Source organism: Chiloscyllium punctatum, chromosome 20, assembly GCF_047496795.1.
Source record: "Chiloscyllium punctatum isolate Juve2018m chromosome 20, sChiPun1.3, whole genome shotgun sequence".
NCBI classification, from domain to species: domain Eukaryota; kingdom Metazoa; phylum Chordata; class Chondrichthyes; order Orectolobiformes; family Hemiscylliidae; genus Chiloscyllium; species Chiloscyllium punctatum.
The window spans coordinates 38,974,466-39,000,297 of NC_092758.1; the positions used below are offsets into that span (position 1 = coordinate 38,974,466).

Below are 25,832 nucleotides of genomic sequence, written 5' to 3' on the forward strand. Positions count from 1 at the left end.
ATCGAGAGAGTGATCGAGAAAGTGATCGAGAAAGTGATCGAGGGAGAGACCGAGGGAGAGACCGAGGGAGAGACCGAGGGAGAGACCGAGGGAGAGACCGAGGGAGAGACCGAGGGAGAGACCGAGGGAGAGACCGAGAGAGAGACCGAGAGAGAGACCGAGAGAGAGACCGAGAGAGAGACCGAGAGAGAGACCGAGAGAGAGACCGAGAGAGAGACCGAGAGAGAGACCGAGAGAGAGACCGAGTGATCGAGAGAGAGAGACCGAGAGTTCGAGCGAGAGAGAGTGAGTTCGAGCGAGAGAGAGCGAGTTTGAGAGAGAGAGAGTGAGTTCGAGCGAGAGAGAGCGAGTTTGAGAGAGAGTGAGTTCGAGCGAGAGAGAGCGAGTTTGAGAGAGAGCGAGTTCGAGAGAGAGAGAGAGAGAGAGAGAGAGCGCGAGTTCGAGAGAGAGAGAGAGAGAGAGAGAGAGAGAGAGAGAGAGAGTGAGTTCGAGAGAGAGAGAGAGTGAGTTCGAGAGAGAGAGAGAGAGAGTGAGTTCGAGAGAGAGAGAGAGAGAGTGAGTTCGAGAGAGAGAGAGAGAGTGAGTTCGAGAGAGAGAGAGAGAGTGAGTTCGAGAGAGAGAGAGAGAGAGAGTGAGTTCGAGAGAGAGAGAGAGAGAGAGAGAGAGAGAGTGAGTTCGAGAGAGAGAGTGAGTTCGAGCGAGAGAGAGCGAGAGCGAGTTTGAGAGAGAGCGAGTTCGAGAGAGAGAGAGAGAGCGAGTTCGAGAGAGAGAGAGTGAGTTCGAGAGAGAGAGAGAGAGAGTGAGTTCGAGAGAGAGAGAGAGAGCGCGAGTTCGAGAGAGAGAGAGAGAGAGCGCGAGTTCGAGAGAGAGAGAGAGAGAGAGAGAGAGAGAGAGAGTGAGTTCGAGAGAGAGAGAGAGTGAGTTCGAGAGAGAGAGAGAGAGAGAGTGAGTTCGAGAGAGAGAGAGAGAGTGAGTTCGAGAGAGAGAGAGAGAGTGAGTTCGAGAGAGAGAGAGAGAGAGAGTGAGTTCGAGAGAGAGAGAGAGAGAGAGAGAGAGAGTGAGTTCGAGAGAGAGAGTGAGTTCGAGCGAGAGAGAGCGAGAGCGAGTTTGAGAGAGAGCGAGTTCGAGAGAGAGAGAGAGAGCGAGTTCGAGAGAGAGAGAGTGAGTTCGAGAGAGAGAGAGAGAGTGAGTTCGAGAGAGAGAGAGAGAGTGAGTTCGAGAGAGAGAGAGAGAGCGAGTTCGAGAGAGAGAGAGAGAGTGAGTTCAAGAGAGAGTGAGTTCGAGCGAGAGAGAGCGAGTTTGAGAGAGAGCGAGTTCGAGAGAGAGAGAGAGAGAGAGACAGAGCGCGAGTTCGAGAGAGAGAGAGAGAGAGAGAGAGAGAGAGAGAGAGAGTGTGAGTTCGAGAGAGAGAGAGAGAGAGAGAGAGAGAGAGAGAGAGAGAGTGTGAGTTCGAGAGAGAGAGAGAGAGAGAGAGAGAGTGTGAGTTCGAGAGAGAGAGAGAGAGAGAGAGAGTGAGTTCGAGAGAGAGAGAGAGAGTGAGTTCGAGAGAGAGAGAGAGAGTGAGTTCGAGAGAGAGAGAGAGAGAGTGAGTTCGAGAGAGAGAGAGAGAGAGAGTGAGTTCGAGAGAGAGAGAGAGAGAGAGAGTGAGTTCGAGAGAGAGAGTGAGTTCGAGCGAGAGAGAGCGAGAGCGAGTTTGAGAGAGAGCGAGTTCGAGAGAGAGAGAGAGAGCGAGTTCGAGAGAGAGAGAGTGAGTTCGAGAGAGAGAGAGAGAGAGTGAGTTCGAGAGAGAGAGAGAGTGAGTTCGAGAGAGAGTGAGTTCGAGAGAGAGAGAGAGAGTGAGTTCGAGAGAGAGAGAGAGATCGAGTGAGTTCGAGAGAGAGTGAGTTCGAGAGAGAGTGAGTTCGAGTGAGAGAGAGTTCGAGAGAGAGAGTGAGTTCGAGAGAGAGAGAGTTCGAGAGAGAGAGTGAGTTCGAGAGAGAGAGAGAGAGAGAGTGAGTTCGAGAGAGAGAGAGAGAGAGTGAGTTCGAGAGAGAGAGAGAGTGAGTTCGAGAGAGAGTGAGTTCGAGAGAGAGAGAGAGAGTGAGTTCGAGAGAGAGAGAGATCGAGTGAGTTCGAGAGAGAGAGAGTTCGAGAGAGAGAGAGTTCGAGAGAGAGAGAGTTCGAGAGAGAGAGAGTTCGAGAGAGAGAGAGTTCGAGAGAGAGAGAGTTCGAGAGAGAGAGAGTTCGAGAGAGAGAGAGTTCGAGAGAGAGAGAGTTCGAGAGAGAGAGAGTTCGAGAGAGAGAGAGTTCGAGAGAGAGAGAGTTCGAGAGAGAGAGAGTTCGAGAGAGAGAGAGTTCGAGAGAGAGAGAGTTCGAGAGAGAGAGAGTTCGAGAGAGAGAGAGTTCGAGAGAGAGAGAGTTCGAGAGAGAGAGAGTTCGAGAGAGAGAGAGTTCGAGAGAGAGAGAGAGTTCGAGAGAGAGAGAGTTCGAGAGAGAGAGAGTTCGAGAGAGAGAGAGAGTTCGAGAGAGAGAGAGAGAGAGAGTGAGTTCGAGAGAGAGAGAGAGAGAGTGAGTTCGAGAGAGAGAGTGAGTTCGAGAGAGAGAGAGAGTTCGAGAGAGAGAGAGAGTTCGAGAGAGAGAGAGAGTTCGAGAGAGAGAGTGAGTTCGAGAGAGAGAGTGAGTTCGAGAGAGAGAGAGAGTTCGAGAGAGAGAGAGAGTTCGAGAGAGAGAGAGAGAGTTCGAGAGAGAGAGAGAGAGAGTTCGAGAGATCGAGAGTTCGAGAGATCGAGAGACCGATCGAGTGATCGAGAGACCGAGCGAGCGATCGAGAGACCGAGCGAGCGATCGAGAGACCGAGCGAGCGATCGAGAGACCGAGCGAGCGATCGAGAGACCGAGCGAGCGATCGAGAGACCGAGCGAGCGATCGAGAGACCGAGCGAGCGATCGAGAGACCGAGCGAGCGATCGAGAGACCGAGCGAGCGATCGAGAGACCGAGCGAGCGATCGAGAGACCGAGCGAGCGATCGAGAGACCGAGCGAGCGATCGAGAGACCGAGCGAGCGATCGAGAGACCGAGCGAGCGATCGAGAGACCGAGCGAGCGATCGAGAGACCGAGCGAGCGATCGAGAGACCGAGCGAGCGATCGAGAGACCGAGCGAGCGATCGAGAGACCGAGCGAGCGATCGAGAGACCGAGCGAGCGATCGAGAGACCGAGCGAGCGATCGAGAGACCGAGCGAGCGATCGAGAGACCGAGCGAGCGATCGAGAGACCGAGCGAGCGATCGAGAGACCGAGCGAGCGATCGAGAGACCGAGCGAGCGATCGAGAGACCGAGCGAGCGATCGAGAGACCGAGCGAGCGATCGAGAGACCGAGCGAGCGATCGAGAGACCGAGCGAGCGATCGAGAGACCGAGCGAGCGATCGAGAGACCGAGCGAGCGATCGAGAGACCGAGCGAGCGATCGATCGAGAGACCGAGCGAGCGATCGATCGAGAGACCGAGCGAGCGATCGAGAGACCGAGCGAGCGATCGAGTGATCGCGAGAGCGATCGAGAGACCGAGCGAGCGATCGAGTGATCGCGAGAGCGATCGAGAGAGAGATCGCGAGAGAGAGATCGCGAGAGAGAGATCGAGAGAGAGAGATCGAGAGAGAGAGATCGAGAGAGAGAGATCGAGAGAGAGAGATCGAGAGAGAGAGAGAGTGATCGAGATCGAGAGATCGAGATCGAGAGATCGAGAGATCGAGATCGAGAGATCGAGATCGAGAGATCGAGATCGAGATCGAGAGATCGAGATCGAGAGATCGAGAGATCGAGATCGAGAGATCGAGATCGAGAGATCGAGATCGAGAGATCGAGATCGAGAGATCGAGATCGAGAGATCGAGATCGAGAGATCGAGATCGAGAGATCGAGATCGAGAGATCGAGATCGAGAGATCGAGATCGAGAGAGAGAGAGTGATCGAGATCGAGAGATCGAGAGATCGAGATCGAGAGATCGAGATCGAGAGAGAGAGATCGAGAGATCGAGATCGAGAGAGAGAGATCGAGAGATCGAGATCGAGAGAGAGAGATCGAGAGAGAGAGATCGAGAGAGAGAGATCGAGAGAGAGAGATCGAGAGAGAGAGATCGAGAGAGAGAGATCGAGAGAGAGAGAGAGTGATCGAGATCGAGAGATCGAGATCGAGAGATCGAGAGAGAGAGAGAGAGTGATCGAGATCGAGAGATCGAGATCGAGAGATCGAGAGAGAGAGACCGAGAGATCGATCGAGAGAGATCGATCGAGAGAGATCGATCGAGAGAGATCGATCGAGAGAGATCGATCGAGAGAGATCGATCGAGAGAGATCGATCGAGAGAGATCGATCGAGAGAGATCGATCGAGAGAGATCGATCGAGAGACCGAGAGAGATCGATCGAGAGACCGAGAGAGATCGATCGAGAGACCGAGAGAGATCGATCGAGAGACCGAGAGAGACCGATCGAGAGACCGAGAGAGAGTGATCGAGAGACCGAGAGAGAGTGACCGAGAGAGTGACCGAGAGAGAGCGATCGAGAGAGTGATCGAGAGACCGAGAGTGTGACCGAGAGAGAGTGATCGAGACCGAGAGACCGATCGAGTGATCGAGAGATAGATAGAGTGATCGAGAGATAGAGTGATCGAGAGATAGAGTGATCGAGAGATAGAGTGATCGAGAGATAGAGTGATCGAGAGATAGAGTGATCGAGAGATAGAGTGATCGAGAGATAGAGTGATCGAGAGATAGAGTGATCGAGAGATAGAGTGATCGAGAGATAGAGTGATCGAGAGATAGAGTGATCGAGAGATAGAGTGATCGAGAGATAGAGTGATCGAGAGATAGAGTGATCGAGAGATAGAGTGATCGAGAGATAGAGTGATCGAGAGATAGAGTGATCGAGAGATAGAGTGATCGAGAGATAGAGTGATCGAGAGATAGAGTGATCGAGAGATAGAGTGATCGAGAGATAGAGTGATCGAGAGATAGAGTGATCGAGAGATAGAGTGATCGAGAGATAGAGTGATCGAGAGAGAGATCGAGAGAGAGAGAGATCGAGAGAGAGATCGAGAGAGAGAGATCGAGAGACCAATCGAGAGATCGAGAGAGTGATCGAGAGATCGAGAGACCGATCGAGAGAGTGATCGAGTGATCGAGAGATAGACCGAGAGATCGAGAGACCGATCGAGAGACCGATCGAGAGAGTGATCGAGAGAGTGATCGAGAGACCGATCGAGAGAGTGATCGAGAGAGTGATCGAGAGAGTGATCGAGAGAGTGATCGAGAGATCGAGAGAGTGATCGAGAGATCGAGAGATCGAGAGACCGATCGAGAGATCGAGAGACCGATCGAGAGATCGAGAGACCGATCGAGAGATCGAGAGACCGATCGAGTGATCGAGAGATAGACCGAGAGACCGATCGAGAGAGTGATCGAGAGAGTGATCGAGAGAGTGAGAGATCGAGACCGATCGAGAGATCGAGAGAGTGATCGAGAGAGTGATCGAGAGAGTGATCGAGAGAGTGATCGAGAGAGTGATCGAGAGAGTGATCGAGAGAGTGATCGAGAGAGTGATCGAGAGAGTGATCGAGAGAGTGATCGAGAGATCGAGAGACCGATCGAGAGATCGAGAGACCGATCGAGAGATCGAGAGACCGATCGAGAGATCGAGAGACCGATCGAGAGATCGAGAGACCGATCGAGAGATCGAGAGACCGATCGAGTGATCGAGAGACCGATCGAGTGATCGAGAGATAGACCGAGAGATCGAGAGACCGAGAGACCGATCGAGAGAGTGATCGAGAGAGTGAGAGATCGAGACCGATCGAGAGAGTGATCGAGTGATCGAGTGATCGAGAGACCGATCGAGAGATCGAGAGACCGATCGAGTGATCGAGAGACCGATCGAGTGATCGAGAGATCGAGAGACCGATCGAGTGATCGAGAGACCGATCGAGTGATCGAGAGACCGATCGAGTGATCGAGAGACCGATCGAGTGATCGAGAGACCGATCGAGTGATCGAGAGACCGATCGAGTGATCGAGAGACCGATCGAGTGATCGAGAGACCGATCGAGTGATCGAGAGACCGATCGAGTGATCGAGAGACCGATCGAGTGATCGAGAGACCGAGTGATCGAGAGACCGATCGAGTGATCGAGTGATCGAGAGACCGATCGAGTGATCGAGTGATCGAGAGATAGACCGAGAGAGTGATCGAGAGAGCCCGAGAGAGAGAGACCGAGAGAGAGAGACCGAGAGAGAGAGACCGAGAGACCGAGAGACCGAGAGACCGAGAGATAGACCGAGAGATAGACCGAGAGATAGACCGAGAGATAGACCGAGAGATAGACCGAGAGATAGACCGAGAGATAGACCGAGAGATAGACCGAGAGATAGACCGAGAGATAGACCGAGAGATAGACCGAGAGATAGACCGAGAGATAGACCGAGAGATAGACCGAGAGATAGACCGAGAGATAGACCGAGAGATAGACCGAGAGATAGACCGAGAGATAGACCGAGAGATAGACCGAGAGATAGACCGAGAGATAGACCGAGAGATAGACCGAGAGATAGACCGAGAGATAGACCGAGAGATAGACCGAGAGATAGACCGAGAGATAGACCGAGAGATAGACCGAGAGATAGACCGAGAGATAGACCGAGAGATAGACCGAGAGATAGACCGAGAGATAGACCGAGAGATAGACCGAGAGATAGACCGAGAGATAGACCGAGAGAGTGATCGAGAGAGTGATCGAGAGAGTGATCGAGAGAGTGATCGAGAGATCACGAGATCGAGAGACCGAGAGTGTGATCGAGAGACCGAGAGTGTGATCGAGAGACCGAGAGTGTGATCGAGAGACCGAGAGTGTGATCGAGAGACCGAGAGTGTGATCGAGAGATCGAGAGATCGAGAGACCGATCGAGAGACCGATCGAGAGACCGAGAGAGTGATCGAGTGATAGACCGAGAGATCGAGAGACCGATCGAGAGACCGATCGAGAGAGTGATCAAGAGATCGAGAGACCGATCGAGAGATCGAGAGACCGATCGAGTGATCGAGAGATCGAGAGACCGATCGAGTGATCGAGTGATCGAGAGACCGATCGAGTGATCGAGAGATAGACTGAGAGATCGAGAGACCGATCGAGTGATCGAGTGATCGAGAGACCGATCGAGTGATCGAGAGATCGAGTGATCGAGAGATCGAGTGATCGAGTGATCGAGTGATAGAGCGAGAGAGAGAGACCGAGAGAGAGAGACCGAGAGAGAGAGACCGAGAGAGAGAGACCGAGAGAGAGAGACCGAGAGAGTGATCGAGAGACCGAGAGAGTGATCGAGAGACCGAGAGTGTGATCGAGAGACCGAGAGTGTGATCGAGAGACCGAGAGTGTGATCGAGAGACCGAGAGTGTGATCGAGAGACCGAGAGTGTGATCGAGAGACCGAGAGTGTGATCGAGAGACCGAGAGTGTGATCGAGAGACCGAGAGTGTGATCGAGAGACCGAGAGTGTGATCGAGAGACCGATCGAGAGAGTGATCGAGAGAGTGATCGAGAGAGTGATCGAGAGAGTGATCGAGAGAGTGATCGAGAGAGAGATCGAGAGAGAGATCGAGAGAGTGATCGAGAGAGTGATCGAGAGACCGAGAGAGTGATCGAGAGACCGAGAGAGTGATCGAGAGACCGAGAGACCGAGAGAGTGATCGAGAGACCGAGAGATCGAGAGACCGAGAGAGAGAGACCGAGAGACCGAGAGATAGACCGAGAGAGTGATCGAGAGAGTGATCGAGAGAGTGATCGAGAGATCAAGAGATCGATCGAGAGATCGAGAGACCGATCGAGTGATCGAGAGATAGACCGAGAGAGTGATCGAGTGATCGAGAGATAGACCGAGAGTGATCGAGTGATCGAGAGATAGACCGAGAGATCGAGAGACCGATCGAGAGAGTGATCGAGTGATCGAGTGATCGAGAGATAGACCGAGAGATCGAGAGAGTGATCGAGAGATCGAGAGACCGATCGAGTGATCGAGAGATAGACCGAGAGATCGAGAGAGTGATCGAGAGATAGACCGAGAGATCGAGAGAGTGATCGAGAGATCGAGAGACCGATCGAGAGATCGAGAGATAGACCGAGAGAGTGATCGAGTGATCGAGAGATCGAGAGACCGATCGAGTGATCGAGAGATAGACCGAGAGAGTGATCGAGTGATCAAGAGATAGACCGAGAGATCGAGAGATAGACCGAGAGATCGAGAGAGTGATCGAGAGATCGAGTGATCGAGAGATAGACCGAGAGAGTGATCGAGTGATCGAGAGATAGACCGAGAGATCGAGAGAGTGATCGAGTGATCGAGAGATAGACCGAGAGAGTGATCGAGTGATCGAGTGATCGAGAGATAGACCGAGAGATCGAGAGAGTGATCGAGAGAGTGATCGAGAGAGTGATCGAGAGAGTGATCGAGAGAGTGATCGAGAGAGTGATCGAGAGAGTGATCGAGAGAGTGATCGAGAGAGTGATCGAGAGACCGAGAGATAGACTGAGTGATCGAGTGATCGAGAGATAGAGTGATCGAGAGAGAGATCGAGAGAGAGAGAGATCGAGAGAGAGAGATCGAGAGAGAGATCGAGAGAGAGAGATCGAGAGACCAATCGAGAGATCGAGAGAGTGATCGAGAGATCGAGAGACCGATCGAGAGAGTGATCGAGTGATCGAGAGATAGACCGAGAGATCGAGAGACCGATCGAGAGAGTGATCGAGAGAGTGATCGAGAGACCGATCGAGAGACCGATCGAGAGAGAGATCGAGAGATCGAGAGACCGATCGAGAGATCGAGAGACCGATCGAGAGATCGAGAGACCGATCGAGAGATCGAGAGACCGATCGAGAGATCGAGAGACCGATCGAGTGATCGAGAGACCGATCGAGTGATCGAGAGACCGATCGAGTGATCGAGAGATAGACCGAGAGATCGAGAGATCGAGAGACCGAGAGACCGATCGAGAGAGTGATCGAGAGAGTGATCGAGAGAGTGAGAGATCGAGACTGATCGAGTGATCGAGTGATCGAGAGATAGACCGAGAGATCGAGAGATCGAGAGACCGATCGAGTGATCGAGAGATCGAGAGACCGATCGAGTGATCGAGAGATCGAGAGACCGATCGAGTGATCGAGAGATCGAGAGACCGATCGAGTGATCGAGAGATCGAGAGATCGAGAGACCGATCGATTGATCGAGAGACCGATCGAGTGATCGAGAGATCGAGAGACCGATCGAGTGATCGAGAGACCGATCGAGTGATCGAGAGACCGATCGAGTGATCGAGAGACCGATCGAGTGATCGAGAGACCGATCGAGTGATCGAGAGACCGATCGAGTGATCGAGAGACCGATCGAGTGATCGAGAGACCGAGTGATCGAGAGACCGATCGAGTGATCGAGTGATCGAGAGACCGATCGAGTGATCGAGTGATCGAGAGACCGATCGAGTGATCGAGTGATCGAGAGACCGATCGAGTGATCGAGAGACCGATCGAGTGATCGAGAGACCGATCGAGTGATCGAGAGACCGATCGAGTGATCGAGAGACCGATCGAGTGATCGAGAGACCGATCGAGTGATCGAGAGACCGATCGAGTGATCGAGAGATCGAGAGACCGATCGAGTGATCGAGAGACCGATCGAGTGATCGAGAGATCGAGAGACCGATCGAGTGATCGAGAGATAGACCGAGAGAGTGATCGAGAGAGCGAGAGAGAGAGACCGAGAGAGAGAGACCGAGAGAGAGAGAGCGAGAGAGAGAGACCGAGAGAGAGAGACCGAGAGAGAGAGACCGAGAGAGAGAGACCGAGAGAGAGAGACCGAGAGAGAGAGACCGAGAGAGAGAGACCGAGAGACCGAGAGATAGACCGAGAGATAGACCGAGAGAGATAGACCGAGAGATAGACCGAGAGAGTGATCGAGAGAGTGATCGAGAGAGTGATCGAGAGAGTGATCGAGAGAGTGATCGAGAGATCACGAGATCGAGAGACCGAGAGTGTGATCGAGAGACCGAGAGTGTGATCGAGAGACCGAGAGTGTGATCGAGAGACCGAGAGTGTGATCGAGAGACCGAGAGTGTGATCGAGAGATCGAGAGATCGAGAGACCGATCGAGAGATCGAGAGACCGATCGAGACCGATCGAGAGACCGATCGAGAGAGTGATCAAGAGACCGAGAGATCAAGAGATCGAGAGACCGATCGAGAGATCGAGAGACCGATCGAGTGATCGAGAGATCGAGAGACCGATCGAGTGATCGAGAGATCGAGAGACCGATCGAGTGATCGAGAGATAGACTGAGAGATCGAGAGATCGAGAGACCGATCGAGAGATCGAGAGACCGATCGAGTGATCGAGTGATCGAGAGACCGATCGAGTGATCGAGAGACCGATCGAGTGATCGAGAGACCGATCGAGTGATCGAGAGACCGATCGAGTGATCGAGAGACCGATCGAGTGATCGAGAGACCGATCGAGTGATCGAGAGACCGATCGAGTGATCGAGTGATCGAGTGATCGAGTGATCGAGTGATCGAGTGATCGAGAGATAGAGCGAGAGAGAGAGACCGAGAGAGAGAGACCGAGAGAGAGAGACCGAGAGAGAGAGACCGAGAGAGAGAGACCGAGAGAGTGATCGAGAGACCGAGAGTGTGATCGAGAGACCGAGAGTGTGATCGAGAGACCGAGAGTGTGATCGAGAGACCGAGAGTGTGATCGAGAGACCGAGAGTGTGATCGAGAGACCGAGAGTGTGATCGAGAGACCGAGAGTGTGATCGAGAGACCGAGAGTGTGATCGAGAGACCGAGAGTGTGATCGAGAGACCGAGAGTGTGATCGAGAGAGTGATCGAGAGAGTGATCGAGAGAGTGATCGAGAGAGTGATCGAGAGAGTGATCGAGAGAGTGATCGAGAGAGTGATCGAGAGAGTGATCGAGAGAGTGATCGAGAGAGTGATCGAGAGAGTGATCGAGAGAGTGATCGAGAGAGTGATCGAGAGAGAGATCGAGAGAGAGATCGAGAGAGAGATCGAGAGAGAGATCGAGAGACCGAGAGAGTGATCGAGAGACCGAGAGAGTGATCGAGAGACCGAGAGACCGAGAGAGTGATCGAGAGACCGAGAGATCGAGAGACCGAGAGAGAGAGACCGAGAGAGAGACCGAGAGACCGAGAGATAGACCGAGAGAGTGATCGAGAGATCAAGAGATCGATCGAGAGATCGAGAGACCGATCGAGTGATCGAGAGATAGACCGAGAGAGTGATCGAGTGATCGAGAGATAGACCGAGAGTGATCGAGTGATCGAGTGATCGAGAGATAGACCGAGAGATCGAGAGAGTGATCGAGAGATCGAGAGACCGATCGAGAGAGTGATCGAGTGATCGAGTGATCGAGAGATAGACCGAGAGATCGAGAGAGTGATCGAGAGATCGAGAGACCGATCGAGTGATCGAGAGATAGACCGAGAGATCGAGAGATAGACCGAGAGATCGAGAGAGTGATCGAGAGATAGACCGAGAGAGTGATCGAGTGATCGAGAGATAGACCGAGAGATCGAGAGAGTGATCGAGAGATCGAGAGACCGATCGAGAGATCGAGAGATAGACCGAGAGAGTGATCGAGTGATCAAGAGATAGACCGAGAGATCGAGAGATAGACCGAGAGATCGAGAGAGTGATCGAGAGATCGAGTGATCGAGAGATAGACCGAGAGAGTGATCGAGTGATCGAGTGATCGAGAGATAGACCGAGAGATCGAGAGAGTGATCGAGTGATCGAGAGATAGATCGAGAGATAGACCGAGAGATCGAGAGAGTGATCGAGAGAGTGATCGAGAGAGTGATCGAGAGAGTGATCGAGAGAGTGATCGAGAGAGTGATCGAGAGAGTGATCGAGAGAGTGATCGAGAGAGTGATCGAGAGAGTGATCGAGAGAGTGATCGAGAGAGTGATCGAGAGAGTGATCGAGAGAGTGATCGAGAGAGTGATCGAGAGAGTGATCGAGAGAGTGATCGAGAGAGTGATCGAGAGAGTGATCGAGAGAGTGATCGAGAGAGTGATCGAGAGAGTGATCGAGAGACCGAGAGATAGACTGAGTGATCGAGTGATCGAGAGATAGAGTGATCGAGAGAGAGATCGAGAGAGAGAGAGATCGAGAGAGAGAGATCGAGAGAGAGATCGAGAGAGAGAGATCGAGAGAGTGATCGAGTGATCGAGAGATAGACCGAGAGATCGAGAGACCGATCGAGAGACCGATCGAGAGAGTGATCGAGAGAGTGATCGAGAGACCGATCGAGAGACCGATCGAGAGAGTGATCGAGAGAGTGATCGAGAGAGTGATCGAGAGAGTGATCGAGAGAGTGATCGAGAGAGTGATCGAGAGATCGAGAGATCGAGAGACCGATCGAGAGATCGAGAGACCGATCGAGAGATCGAGAGACCGATCGAGAGATCGAGAGACCGATCGAGTGATCGAGAGACCGATCGAGTGATCGAGAGAGTGATCGAGAGAGTGAGAGATCGAGACCGATCGAGAGATCGAGAGAGTGATCGAGTGATCGAGTGATCGAGAGATAGACCGAGAGATCGAGAGATCGAGAGATCGAGAGACCGATCGAGTGATCGAGAGATCGAGAGACCGATCGAGTGATCGAGAGATCGAGAGACCGATCGAGTGATCGAGAGATCGAGAGACCGATCGAGTGATCGAGAGATCGAGAGACCGATCGAGAGATCGAGAGACCGATCGAGTGATCGAGAGACCGATCGAGTGATCGAGAGATCGAGAGACCGATCGAGTGATCGAGAGACCGATCGAGTGATCGAGAGACCGATCGAGTGATCGAGAGACCGATCGAGTGATCGAGAGACCGAGTGATCGAGTGATCGAGAGACCGATCGAGTGATCGAGTGATCGAGAGACCGATCGAGTGATCGAGAGACCGATCGAGTGATCGAGAGACCGATCGAGTGATCGAGAGACCGATCGAGTGATCGAGAGACCGATCGAGTGATCGAGAGACCGATCGAGTGATCGAGAGACCGATCGAGTGATCGAGAGATAGACCGAGAGAGTGATCGAGAGACCGAGAGAGAGAGACCGAGAGACCGAGAGACCGAGAGATAGACCGAGAGACCGAGAGATAGACCGAGAGATAGACCGAGAGATAGACCGAGAGATAGACCGAGAGATAGACCGAGAGATAGACCGAGAGATAGACCGAGAGATAGACCGAGAGATAGACCGAGAGATAGACCGAGAGATAGACCGAGAGATAGACCGAGAGATAGACCGAGAGATAGACCGAGAGATAGACCGAGAGATAGACCGAGAGATAGACCGAGAGATAGACCGAGAGATAGACCGAGAGATAGACCGAGAGATAGACCGAGAGATAGACCGAGAGATAGACCGAGAGATAGACCGAGAGATAGACCGAGAGATAGACCGAGAGATAGACCGAGAGATAGACCGAGAGATAGACCGAGAGATAGACCGAGAGATAGACCGAGAGATAGACCGAGAGATAGACCGAGAGATAGACCGAGAGATAGACCGAGAGATAGACCGAGAGATAGACCGAGAGATAGACCGAGAGATAGACCGAGAGATAGACCGAGAGATAGACCGAGAGATAGACCGAGAGAGTGATCGAGAGAGTGATCGAGAGAGTGATCGAGAGAGTGATCGAGAGATCACGAGAACGAGAGACCGAGAGTGTGATCGAGAGACCGAGAGTGTGATCGAGAGACCGAGAGTGTGATCGAGAGACCGAGAGTGTGATCGAGAGACCGAGAGTGTGATCGAGAGACCGAGAGTGTGATCGAGAGACCGAGAGTGTGATCGAGAGACCGAGAGTGTGATCGAGAGACCGAGAGTGTGATCGAGAGACCGAGAGTGTGATCGAGAGACCGAGAGTGTGATCGAGAGACCGAGAGTGTGATCGAGAGACCGAGAGTGTGATCGAGAGATCGAGAGATCGAGAGACCGATCGAGAGATCGAGAGAGTGAGAGATCGAGACCGATCGAGAGATCGAGAGAGTGATCGAGTGATCGAGAGATAGACCGAGAGATCGAGAGATCGAGAGACCGATCGAGAGACCGATCGAGAGAGTGATCAAGAGACCGAGAGATCAAGAGATCGAGAGACCGATCGAGAGATCGAGAGACCGATCGAGTGATCGAGAGATCGAGGGACCGATCGAGTGATCGAGAGATCGAGAGACCGATCGAGTGATCGAGAGATCGAGAGACCGATCGAGTGATCGAGAGATAGACTGAGAGATCGAGAGATCGAGAGACCGATCGAGAGATCGAGAGACCGATCGAGTGATCGAGAGACCGATCGAGTGATCGAGAGACCGATCGAGTGATCGAGAGACCGATCGAGTGATCGAGAGACCGATCGAGTGATCGAGAGACCGATCGAGTGATCGAGAGACCGATCGAGTGATCGAGAGACCGATCGAGTGATCGAGAGACCGATCGAGTGATCGAGTGATCGAGTGATCGAGTGATCGAGTGATCGAGTGATCGAGTGATCGAGTGATCGAGTAATCGAGAGATAGAGCGAGAGAGAGAGACCGAGAGAGAGAGACCGAGAGAGAGAGACCGAGAGAGAGAGACCGAGAGAGAGAGACCGAGAGTGTGATCGAGAGACCGAGAGTGTGATCGAGAGACCGAGAGTGTGATCGAGAGACCGAGAGTGTGATCGAGAGACCGAGAGTGTGATCGAGAGACCGAGAGTGTGATCGAGAGACCGATCGAGAGAGTGATCGAGAGAGTGATCGAGAGAGTGATCGAGAGACCGATCGAGAGAGTGATCGAGAGACCGATCGAGAGAGTGATCGAGAGACCGATCGAGAGAGTGATCGAGAGACCGATCGAGAGAGTGATCGAGAGAGTGATCGAGAGAGTGATCGAGAGAGTGATCGAGAGAGTGATCGAGAGAGTGATCGAGAGAGAGATCGAGAGAGAGATCGAGAGAGTGATCGAGAGACCGAGAGAGTGATCGAGAGACCGAGAGAGTGATCGAGAGACCGAGAGAGTGATCGAGAGACCGAGAGAGTGATCGAGAGACCGAGAGAGTGATCGAGTGATCGAGAGACCGAGAGATCGAGAGACCGAGAGAGAGACCGAGAGACCGAGAGATAGACCGAGAGAGTGATCGAGAGAGTGATCGAGAGATCAAGAGATCGATCGAGAGATCGAGAGACCGATCGAGTGATCGAGAGATAGACCGAGAGAGTGATCGAGTGATCGAGAGATAGACCGAGAGTGATCGAGTGATCGAGTGATCGAGAGATAGACCGAGAGATCGAGAGAGTGATCGAGAGATCGAGAGACCGATCGAGAGAGTGATCGAGTGATCAAGTGATCGAGAGATAGACCGAGAGATCGAGAGAGTGATCGAGAGATCGAGAGACCGATCGAGTGATCGAGAGATAGACCGAGAGAGTGATCGAGAGATCGAGAGATAGACCGAGAGAGTGATCGAGTGATCGAGAGATCGAGAGACCGATCGAGAGATCGAGAGATAGACCGAGAGAGTGATCGAGTGATCGAGAGATCGAGAGACCGATCGAGAGATCGAGAGATAGACCGAGAGATCGAGAGAGTGATCGAGAGATAGACCGAGAGAGTGATCGAGTGATCGAGAGATAGACCGAGAGAGTGATCGAGTGATCGAGAGATAGACCGAGAGAGTGATCGAGTGATCAAGAGATAGACCGAGAGATCGAGAGATAGACCGAGAGAGAGTGATCGAGAGATCGAGTGATCGAGAGATAGACCGAGAGAGTGATCGAGTGATCGAGTGATCGAGAGATAGACCGAGAGATCGAGAGAGTGATCGAGTGATCGAGAGATAGACCGAGAGAGTGATCGAGTGATCGAGTGATCGAGAGATAGACCGAGAGATCGAGAGAGTGATCGAGAGAGTGATCGAGAGAGTGATCGAGAGAGTGATCGAGAGAGTGATCGAGAGACCGAGAGATAGACTGAGTGATCGAGTGATCGAGAGACCGATCGAGAGATCGGGTGATCGAGAGATAGACTGAGTGATCGAGTGATCGAGAGATAGACTGAGTGATCGAGTGATCGAGAGATAGACCGAGAGATCGAGAGACCGAGAGATAGACCGAGAGATCGAGAGATAGACCGAGAGATCGAGAGACCGAGAGATGGACCGAGAGAGTGATCGAGAGAGTGATCGAGAGAGTGATCGAGAGAGTGATCGAGAGAGTGATCGAGAGAGTGATCGAGAGAGTGATCGAGAGAGTGATCGAGAGACCGAGTGATCGAGAGACCGAGTGATCGAGAGACCGAGAGACCGATCGAAAGACCGATTGAGAGATCGAGAGATAGACTGAGTGATCGAGTGATCGAGAGATAGACTGGGTGATCGAGTGATCGAGAGATCGAGAGACCGATCGAGAGACCGAGAGAGTGATCGAGAGATAGACCGAGAGACCGATAGATAGACCAAGAGATAGACCGAGAGAGTGATCGAGAGAGTGATCGAGAAAGTGATCGAGAAAGTGATCGAGTGATCGAGAGATAGACTGAGTGATCGAGTGATCGAGAGATAGACCGAGTGATCGAGAGACCGATCGAGAGATCGAGTGATAGACCGAGACCGATCGAGTGATCGCGAGAGATCGAGAGATCGATCGAGATCGATCGAGATCGATCGAGATCGATCGAGATCGAGAGTGATCGAGAGTGATCGAGAGTGATCGAGAGTGATCGAGAGTGATCGAGAGTGATCGAGAGTGATCGAGAGATAGATAGATAGATCGAGAGATAGATAGATAGATCGAGAGATAGATAGATCGATCGATCGAGAGAGAGCGCGAGAGCGAGATCGAGATAGAGAGTGTGTGTTCAAGGGGTTCTTCCAAATTTGAATTAGTTGATGGATATGCATATCGTTATGATTAAACATAAAACTAAAAATACAATCTTAGCTTGTATAAAGCTTTGGCTTCGTTGAATTTCAAATAATGTGCCCATGGTTAAAACCTCTTATGGTGGTAGGTATTGAGGAAATGAAAAAGTCCCAGGGTAGGGTCACAATTTACATCCATTTCAAAAACCCTCCATTTCAGGACAAGTTTTGGAAACTACAGCTTTTTGTTCTGGAGAAGTGTAGACTTTGAGGGCATATGCTTAAGACCTTTAAAATTATGAAATTATATTCAAAGAAATACCTAAATCTTAAAATAAATGCATTTACTTTGGGATCTACAGGTAATCTGCATTGGCCAATGGCACACTTGTGCATGATATATACATGTTTGGTCATGTGCACTAAAACTTGTTAATCATGAACTGTTCTTTTACATTGGGACTGTCCTACCAAATACTGAATTGGCCAATAATGTTGCGAGATTCATATTCTCATTTCAGATTTTAAAAATGGATATAAAGATAGTCAATTCCAGTATTAAACCAGGTTAATGAAATTCAAAACTATGACAAGGTTCTGGATTCAAAATCAGTTTCTCAAATTCAGTAAAATGCAGGGGTCAAATAATTACCTCTTGAAGATGAGAATCTTTTTTCTTTGATGACAAATTTAAATGTTTTTCTAGCACATTGCAATACTTTTCTGTTTCCTTATCGTATTTTTTCTTTGCTTCCTGCACAGAAGAAAAGTCGTGGTGAATGAATCATCTCAATTTACCGATAAATTACCTGCAGGTGGCCAAGCAAGAACATTCAGTTCATTCTTTTTTCACTAAAAGAGGACAGCATAAGGGGATTTGATAGAACAGTTTAAACTATGAATGGATGCTCATGGCACAGAAAATAAATTATATCCAGTGCAAACTAGAACAAGATATAACGATCAGTTCTGAGGAAGGGTCACTGGATCCAAAAAGTTAACCTTGATTTCTCTTCACAGATGCTGCCAGACCTGCTGAGCTTTTCCAGTAACTTCTGTTTTTGCTGTTGATCATAACTAAGATTTAATATAGAGATCCAGAGAAACATCTTTGTTTACAGAGCTTTTAAATTATATAAAGCATAATGAACTGATCATTAAAAGAGACCTTGTCAATATCTAATACTAGATTAAGTGCATCTGCATTCTTTTACCTTGAGGAAGCAGTGATCAAGGCTGTACAAGGAGGGATGGCAGGTATGAGATATACAGAAGTACAACTATGGAATTAAAAGGTGTGGACAAGGGTGTGATCAAGCAAAATAATGCCTGCAGAAGTATTCCAACAAATGGTGGTGGGGGGGGGGGGGGGGGGGGGGTGGAACAAAAGCTAAGCAAACTGTTTGAAAGTGCAGTTTAAACTGACTTGGAAATTTTTTCTTTGCATGAGTTCGTCTTCTCACCAGAAACATTGATAAGAAATTGGCAAAGCCTCACGACCTATCAACCAACTTGAACTGAAAACAACAAAGCTGAGCAGCTGGTCAGATTCTGTGTCTCAGAAGCAGACCTCCATGTCACAATTATTAACAGGCATCAACTATCTTCCTTGTTCGTACAACCAAATAAAATAATTTATTTCATATGACAAAATAAGGGGGTAGGGTACAAGTGGTGCAGATTACCTTTGCAGCTCCAATCTGCTCCTTCCGAAATCTTTCCAATGGACTGATTAAAACATCACCAGCATTCTCAATCTGACATGAAAACAAAGCAATGTTAAAAGTGTAACTTCATAAACAGTGTAAGTTGACTGAACGTGGATACGCATGACTCTGGTATTTAGCAGGAGTTCCTTTCCTGTAATAAATCTGCCTGATCCAGGTACAATTAATTTCACACTCGCATATGTTTCTGATGTCAAGCTTCAATAAAGTTCCAATGATCCAAAGAATGATTTCTGAGAGCAACCAAAAACAAAGTTTCAGGTCATAAAAACACCTCAAATTCAAATGTTAGCTATATCCTCATTTAAATTTTCATAGACTAGCTAACATTTTGTTTCTGTAAGTCACAGTTAAGATAAATATCTGCTCTGGTGATTTTAAAATAGCCACTTTGTAGCCTTGGTACAGTTAATACAGATTTTACTCAAGGATGTGATTGCAGGTCCACTTGGTGCAAGTCCACAAAGATCTCTCTTCAAAACAAAGAATGACAATTTAGAGTTGATGCTTTTACTATCATTGCATTTACATTATATGTCCTTACCAATAAGCAAAGCTATATCACTTGTACAGTGTCCCTTTAATATTTTTATTAACCATGTGAAGTGCATCACTGTGACTCGACATCTCCCTTTTACCTGCTATCTTATCAATTCAATGGTCTTATTCATAATTGTGAAAATATAGTTACTTTTTACCACTTACATTCAGAGTGTCATGGAGTCATACAGCATAGAGAAAGGTCCTTCAGTTTATCATGTCTATGCTGACCAACAGACATCAAATTATATTAATCCTATTTAACTACACTTGATACATAGCCTACTACATCCTGGCATTTTAAGTACACACCCAGATGCTTCTTAAATGTTGAGTGTACCTGCCTCCAATACCCACTCGGGCGGCCATACCATAAACGTATGCCCTCTGGTTTTAGATATGTCTGCCATGGAGAAAAGATTCTCCCTATCTACTGCCTATGCCTCTCATATTTTTGTATAAAAGTAATCTTTGGCAGACAGGATCAGCAAAAACTCCAAAGCTTTTTATAAGTAAATTAAGAACAAGAGAATTACCATGGAAAGAGCAGGACCTATCAGAGACCAAAGAAACAGGTGTGTGAAGCCAGTGGATATGAATAAAGTCTTAAATGAGTAGTTCTCATTTGTATTCACAGAGGAGAAAGGCATTGCACTTAAGGTAGTGAGGTACTAAACATATTAAGATTAATAATGAGAAAATGTGAAATCTTTTAGCAGGCATCAAGGTGATTAAGTCCCAAGGGTCTTGAGGTATATCTCTGGCTGCTATGGGAGGCAAAGAACGAGACTGCTGGGGTCCTGGAAGATAAATTTAATATTTTGCCTCTTTGCCTTCCTAATTTCCTTGTTAAACACCCCCCTACACTCTTTACCCTTATCAAGAACCTCCCCTGTTTTTAAATGCAATTCTATGCCTCTCATATTTTTATTACCTGGCATATGCTTCCTTCATTTTCTTTATCAAACTCTTGATATCCCTTGACTTGCTGCCCTTGCCCATTCTTAGCTAGATTACCATAGCAATGGAAACACTGTCCATCATTCCTACAGTATTGGCCACGAGCTTTGCTACATGCATTTAGAAAGTAACCATAGATACAATTGTCTATTCTTAGATATTAGTGTGCATTCAAATATTAATCTTGATTAATTGTCTCACTTCATACCCACTTACAGCTTTTGGGTAGAAGAATATTACAAATGTTTTTTTTCTTAGACAGTGAATGAACACTGGGAAAGTCCACAATTATCACCTATCTCTATCTGTACCGAGAGGTGGTGGTCAACCTTCCCCTTGCGGTATTTCAAAACATGAACCCTTCAGTATTGCAAAAAGGGACAAATGCATTAATGTAAACCACAATTACTTAAATGCCATCTCTAAATACAAGATTGCTTCGCTTCTTTGCGAAATCTTAAACAACGTAAAATGAATTAAATGCACTTGTTGCACAAGAGACTTTTCCTTCAACAATTTTGTTTGCTGATACTGAAGTCAAAGGCAAGTCAAATTAGACAGGTTATATAACAGACAGCTAATCTAACCAATTCGGACCCTCTACTCCCTGATGATAGGCTTTGAGACCGTATTGTGCTAATTGTGTGTAATGAAATAAAGGATAAGGGAAAAATGTCTTGCAGCATAGTGATAGTGGTTCTATTTCTGGGCCCAAAACTTTAGTTTCAAGTCTCACCTTAAGACATGATAGAAACACAAGTGCGTCATAATACATTTTACAAGGTTGATTGAAAGAAAAGGATACATTTACAACAGTTAACATATGGCTTGTGAAGATAAAGCAAACATACAAAAATATTTCCAAAGTCATACAGAATTTAACTTTTGTATTTTAGTAAAATGTAATTCAATTATATTAAAATGTTGAAGTTTTAAGCATGTATTTACTGTACAAACCAGGAGGGGGCTCAATTACACCAGCAATTCAGGAGTTGTTTTGCTCCCGAATCTCTTTACAATTCCACAGAATACTGAACATTCCAAAAGCACATTCTATATTTCCCAAATAAAATCTTATTCTTATGTCAATCATAGTGATCCATTTCATAAGTAGTTTCTAAGAAATCACTTACCAAACGCCCCCGCTCATCTTCAAGGCTCCTTAGAACTCCTGCAAACTCCTGAAGTGACCTCGCTTTGAAAGAAAGTATAATTAGCCAATAGAAATGATTAAAAATAATACCAACCTATGCCACTGCAATAAAAAGGCACAAATTAGATTGTAGCCATCAAATACACAAACAAAACTGAATATATTGAATCATGCAGTGGCATAGTTCACTGGTGTTTTAACATATAGCCCTTGCCTTTCTCTCATTAGCCTGACCCTGCATTTACAGTTACAAATAGATCTCATGCTCCATTTATTTATGTAGAAGACCAAAATGTATAAGGGAAAACACAAGTTAAAGAAATAGAGTTGAAACTAACACAATCTCTCTACTAACCAACTGCCACCAAAAGCAAAACATTGTTTCAAATTAGAACCCTGAGGGGAACTGAAGGCAATCACTTAGAGAAATTACAACAGTAAATACTTATTTTAAATACAAATTCTGATCTTCTATACTTTGGTGGTCATCTTTTTTTCCCATTTATCCATCACAAACCAAAGGTAGTTCATGATAATGAGATACCACTCTAAATGTAATCTATTCCATAGATGAACAGTGGAAGAGTAATAGGTTACAAAAACTATATTGAGACTAGAACCATTTGTTGTTTACAATGAACTGAATTAAATGTGCAGGTATTACCTAGGATGTAAATCGTTCAGTACGTGAGTGCTGAAGACATAAGATGCGAGTGAACTAAACAAGTCGGAGAGGGAGTAACAAGTCACTATTAACCAATTTTGTATGATGGTCATTGAATAATTTATCTTTTTGGACTATGAAGCTTGTCATTAATAACATAAGGAGAAGAAAATAAAATAAAACTCACCTATATGGATCTCATCATCTGTCTCCGCATCTCCAATACACTGAAACTTAAATTCATTTAAAGATTCAGCGAACTTCTTCTTTGCAACAGACAGATCTGAATAGAGACAGCAAAAACAATTAAGATTGTTTTCTTTTTAAACAATACTGTGGCAATTTGTTTGTTACATTTACAACCTGTTTTGGATGCCCGGAGACAAGTGTGCGTTTACGTAACTGGCCCAACGAAATTATGTAGTGCTTTAAGGCATTCTAATACGCTATGTTGTTAAATCAGCAAAGTAGCACAAACCACTAAGCTTCTGTCAAAGTTGACACCTGAAAATCATTAAATTCAGTTGCTCATTTCTTTTTACAGGGTGGGAGGTGGTTCTTCTCAATTTTTTTTATGGAGTTGTGCATAAACCATGAACAGCAGTAGAAATGTCAGGGGAGTGGGGAGGCAGGGAAAGTTTAGGGAAACAAACACTGTGTGCAGCAATAACCCAATTTACCCAAAACCTACCAGTTGCCATTTGACCATGATGGGCTTCATGGAACCCAAGATGAATAGGCTTGTCTGTGATAATAGTGCTGATACTTTGACTGCAATTGAAGTTTTCTGGAGCTGAATTTAAGCAGCTTAACGGAGAAAGCAGCAACTACAATTTTTTCAAGTCAGGAGATAACAGGGATGCGGCATTAACCATAAACAGACTCCATGTCTCAGCACTGAGTAAGGATGAAGCAAACTCAGACTGGAAGGTTGCTCATGTTGTCCCTCTGTACAAGGAGAATAGTAGGGATATTCCGGGTAACTACAAACTAGTGAGCCCAACATCGGTGGTGGGAAAGTTGCTGAAGAGGGTACTGAGGGATAGGATCTATTTATATTTAGAAAAGAATGGGCTTATCAGTGATAGGCAACATGGTTTTGTGCGGTGGAGATCGTGCCTTACCAACCTAATAGAATTCTTCGAGGAAGTGACCAAGTTAATAGATGAAGGAAGGGCTGTTGATGTCATATGCATGGCCTTTAGTAAGGCGTTTGATAAGGTTCCCCATGGTAGACTAATAGAGAAGGTGAAGTCACATGGTGTGCAGGGTGTTCTAGATCGGTGGATAAAGAACTGGTTGAGCAACTCGAGACAGAGTAGTAGTTGAAGGGAGTTTCTCGAAATGGAGAAAGATGACCAGTAGTGTTCCACAGGGGCCAGTGTTGGGGCCAATGTTGTTTGTAATATACATAAATGATCTGGAAGAGGACACTGTTGGTATGATCATCAAGTTTGCCGATGACACGAAGATTGGTGGAGTAGCAGAAAGCATAAGGGACTGTCAAAGAATACAGGAGGATATAGATAGACTGGAGAGTTGGGCAGAAAATTGGCAGATGGCTTTCAATCCAGACAAATGTGAGATGATGCATTTAGTCAAGACTAATTCTAGAGCGAATTATACAATGAATGGAAGAGCCTTGGGAAAAGTTGATGGACAGAGAGATCTGGGAGTGCAGGTCCATTGTACCCTGAAGGTTGCTGCACAGGTGGATATAGTGGTCAAGAAGGCATACAGTATGCTTGCCTTTATCAGATGGGGTATTGAGTATAAGAGCTGGCAAGTCATGTTAAAATTGTACAAGACATTGGTTCGGCCGCATTTAGAATACTGTGTAGTTCTGGTCGCGACATTACCAAAAGGATGTGGACACTTTGGAGAGGGTGAAGAGAAGGTTTACGAGGATGTTGCCTGGTATGGAAGGTGCTAGCTATGAAGAGAGTTTGAGTAGGTTCGGTTTCATTAGAAAAAAGGAGATTGAGGGGGGACCTGATTGAGGTTTACAAAATCATGAAGGGTATAGACAAGGTGGATACAGATAAGCTTTTTCCCCAGGGTGAAGGATTCAACAAGAGGTCACGCTTTCAAGATGAGAGGTGGAAAGTTTAAGGGAGATACACGTGGCAAGTACTTCACGCAGAGGGTGGTTGGTGCTTGGAACGTGTTGCCAGTAGAGATGGTAGAGGCACGCACGGTAGATTCATTTAAGATACATCTGGACAGATGCATGAGTAGGTGGGGTGCAGAGGGATACAGATGCTTAGGAATTGACCGACAGGTTTAGACAATACATTTGGATTGGCTCAGGCTTAGAGGGCCGAAGGACCTGTTCCTGGGCTGTAAATTTTCTTTGTTCTTTGTTCTTAATGCTGTTTTGTAACTGGCCACAAGCTGTGCATGTGCAGCCAGAGGTGACATAAACGGATGTGAGGAGGCAGTGGCCCAGGTGCAGTTGCACTAGACTACTAAACTAGCTTATTATTCTAGGGACTGGTTTAAATCCCATCATAGCAGATGGCAGCATTTGAATTCAATGAAAATCTGGAATTAATAATCTAATAATGACCACAAAACCACTCAATTGTCAGGAAAACCTATCTGGTTCACTATAACCTTTTGGAAAGTAAACTGCCATCTTTACTTGGTCTGACCTATATGTGACTCCAGATTCTTAACTGCCCTGTGGGCAATTAGGAATGGACAAAAAATGGTGGCCTACCCAGCGATACCTACACCTATGAATGAACTTTTTAAAAAAAAGCATCTACTTTCATTTGTTGCCAGTTAATATGCTGATTCAGGATGAAGGGCTTATGCCTGGAACGTCAATTCTCCTGCTCCTCGAATGCTGCCTGACCTGCTGGACTTTTCCAGCACTACGCTCTTGACTCTGATCTCCAGCATCTGCAGTCCTCACTTTCTGGTTCCACACCCAGTACAAAATATTACCATATCAATCACTCATCATAGATACATTGCCTGCTACTTTGAAAGTCTGACATAAGAGTTATAAATTGGTGCAACTATATTTGTAATTTAGTACCATTTTCACAGTGCTTTCTATAAAGGAACAATTGCTCACTTTAAACAATTTTTTTCAGACAAAATAGGGTTACACAGAGGACAGAACTGAGTACTTTAACTGAAAATTCAGCTGAGTGACCTTTTACCACATTCTAATAATACATCCACAACAGCAGTTTATAATAAAAACAATCCATATTGATAATACATAATCAAATTTGTTAATTAACAAGGATATATCTGTCACCAGTTTCAAGGAGCTACAAAAAAATTACTTAACCTGTCCCTTCCAGAAAATCGTTCCACTGTTTAGTTTGTGATGTTGAGGTAAACTGGTTTTTACAGTTTAGTATGCTGACTCATTGACAGATCCAGGTACTCAAATGTTCAACCTGAATCCAGGTCATGAATCCAGTCAAAACCTAGAGAAATATGCAGTGTCGATAGGATGGGTTTGACCCAAATCACAAATCTGACGAGAAACAGCAGTTGCCTTGTTCCAATGAAGCTCAAGGTGAAATGCGATTCCTTTTGAGGCACCTTAAAGCCTTCTGGACAAACACTAAGTTCAACAATTTCAACCATAATCTTGGTTTCATTTTATTTCAAAGTGGTAGTTTTAGTTGTTCTTATATTTACTCTTGGACACCAGTTGTTGATTGGTCAGCCATGCACATCTCCTCTGGGAAAATCTTTTTTTCTTTACTTGTAACATTACTACTTAATTTGGCTATTCCCACTAACTTTTGAAATTTAATGACTCCCATTTTCCATACTTTTTTTGTCCTACGTCATAACCCACACAACCCCCCTCCCCCCCGCCCCCAGCC

The 25,832-nt window shown here is 47.4% G+C and overlaps 1 protein-coding gene across 5 annotated transcripts in view; it reads right to left on the reverse strand.

Annotated features, from left to right (window-relative positions):
- Positions 1–25,832, reverse strand: part of LOC140492052 (rho GTPase-activating protein 26-like) — a 284,972-nt gene that overhangs the window by 177,144 nt on the left and 81,996 nt on the right. For all 5 annotated transcript variants that reach the window (XM_072590711.1, XM_072590714.1, XM_072590712.1 and 2 more), the window contains exons 2-5: positions 22,163–22,258; positions 21,292–21,353; positions 18,617–18,688; positions 17,584–17,685 (exon numbers count right to left, since the gene is read on the reverse strand). In XM_072590711.1, coding sequence (XP_072446812.1) covers positions 17,584–17,685; positions 18,617–18,688; positions 21,292–21,353; positions 22,163–22,258 — 332 coding nt within the window. The remainder of the gene's footprint in view (positions 1–17,583; positions 17,686–18,616; positions 18,689–21,291; positions 21,354–22,162; positions 22,259–25,832) is intronic.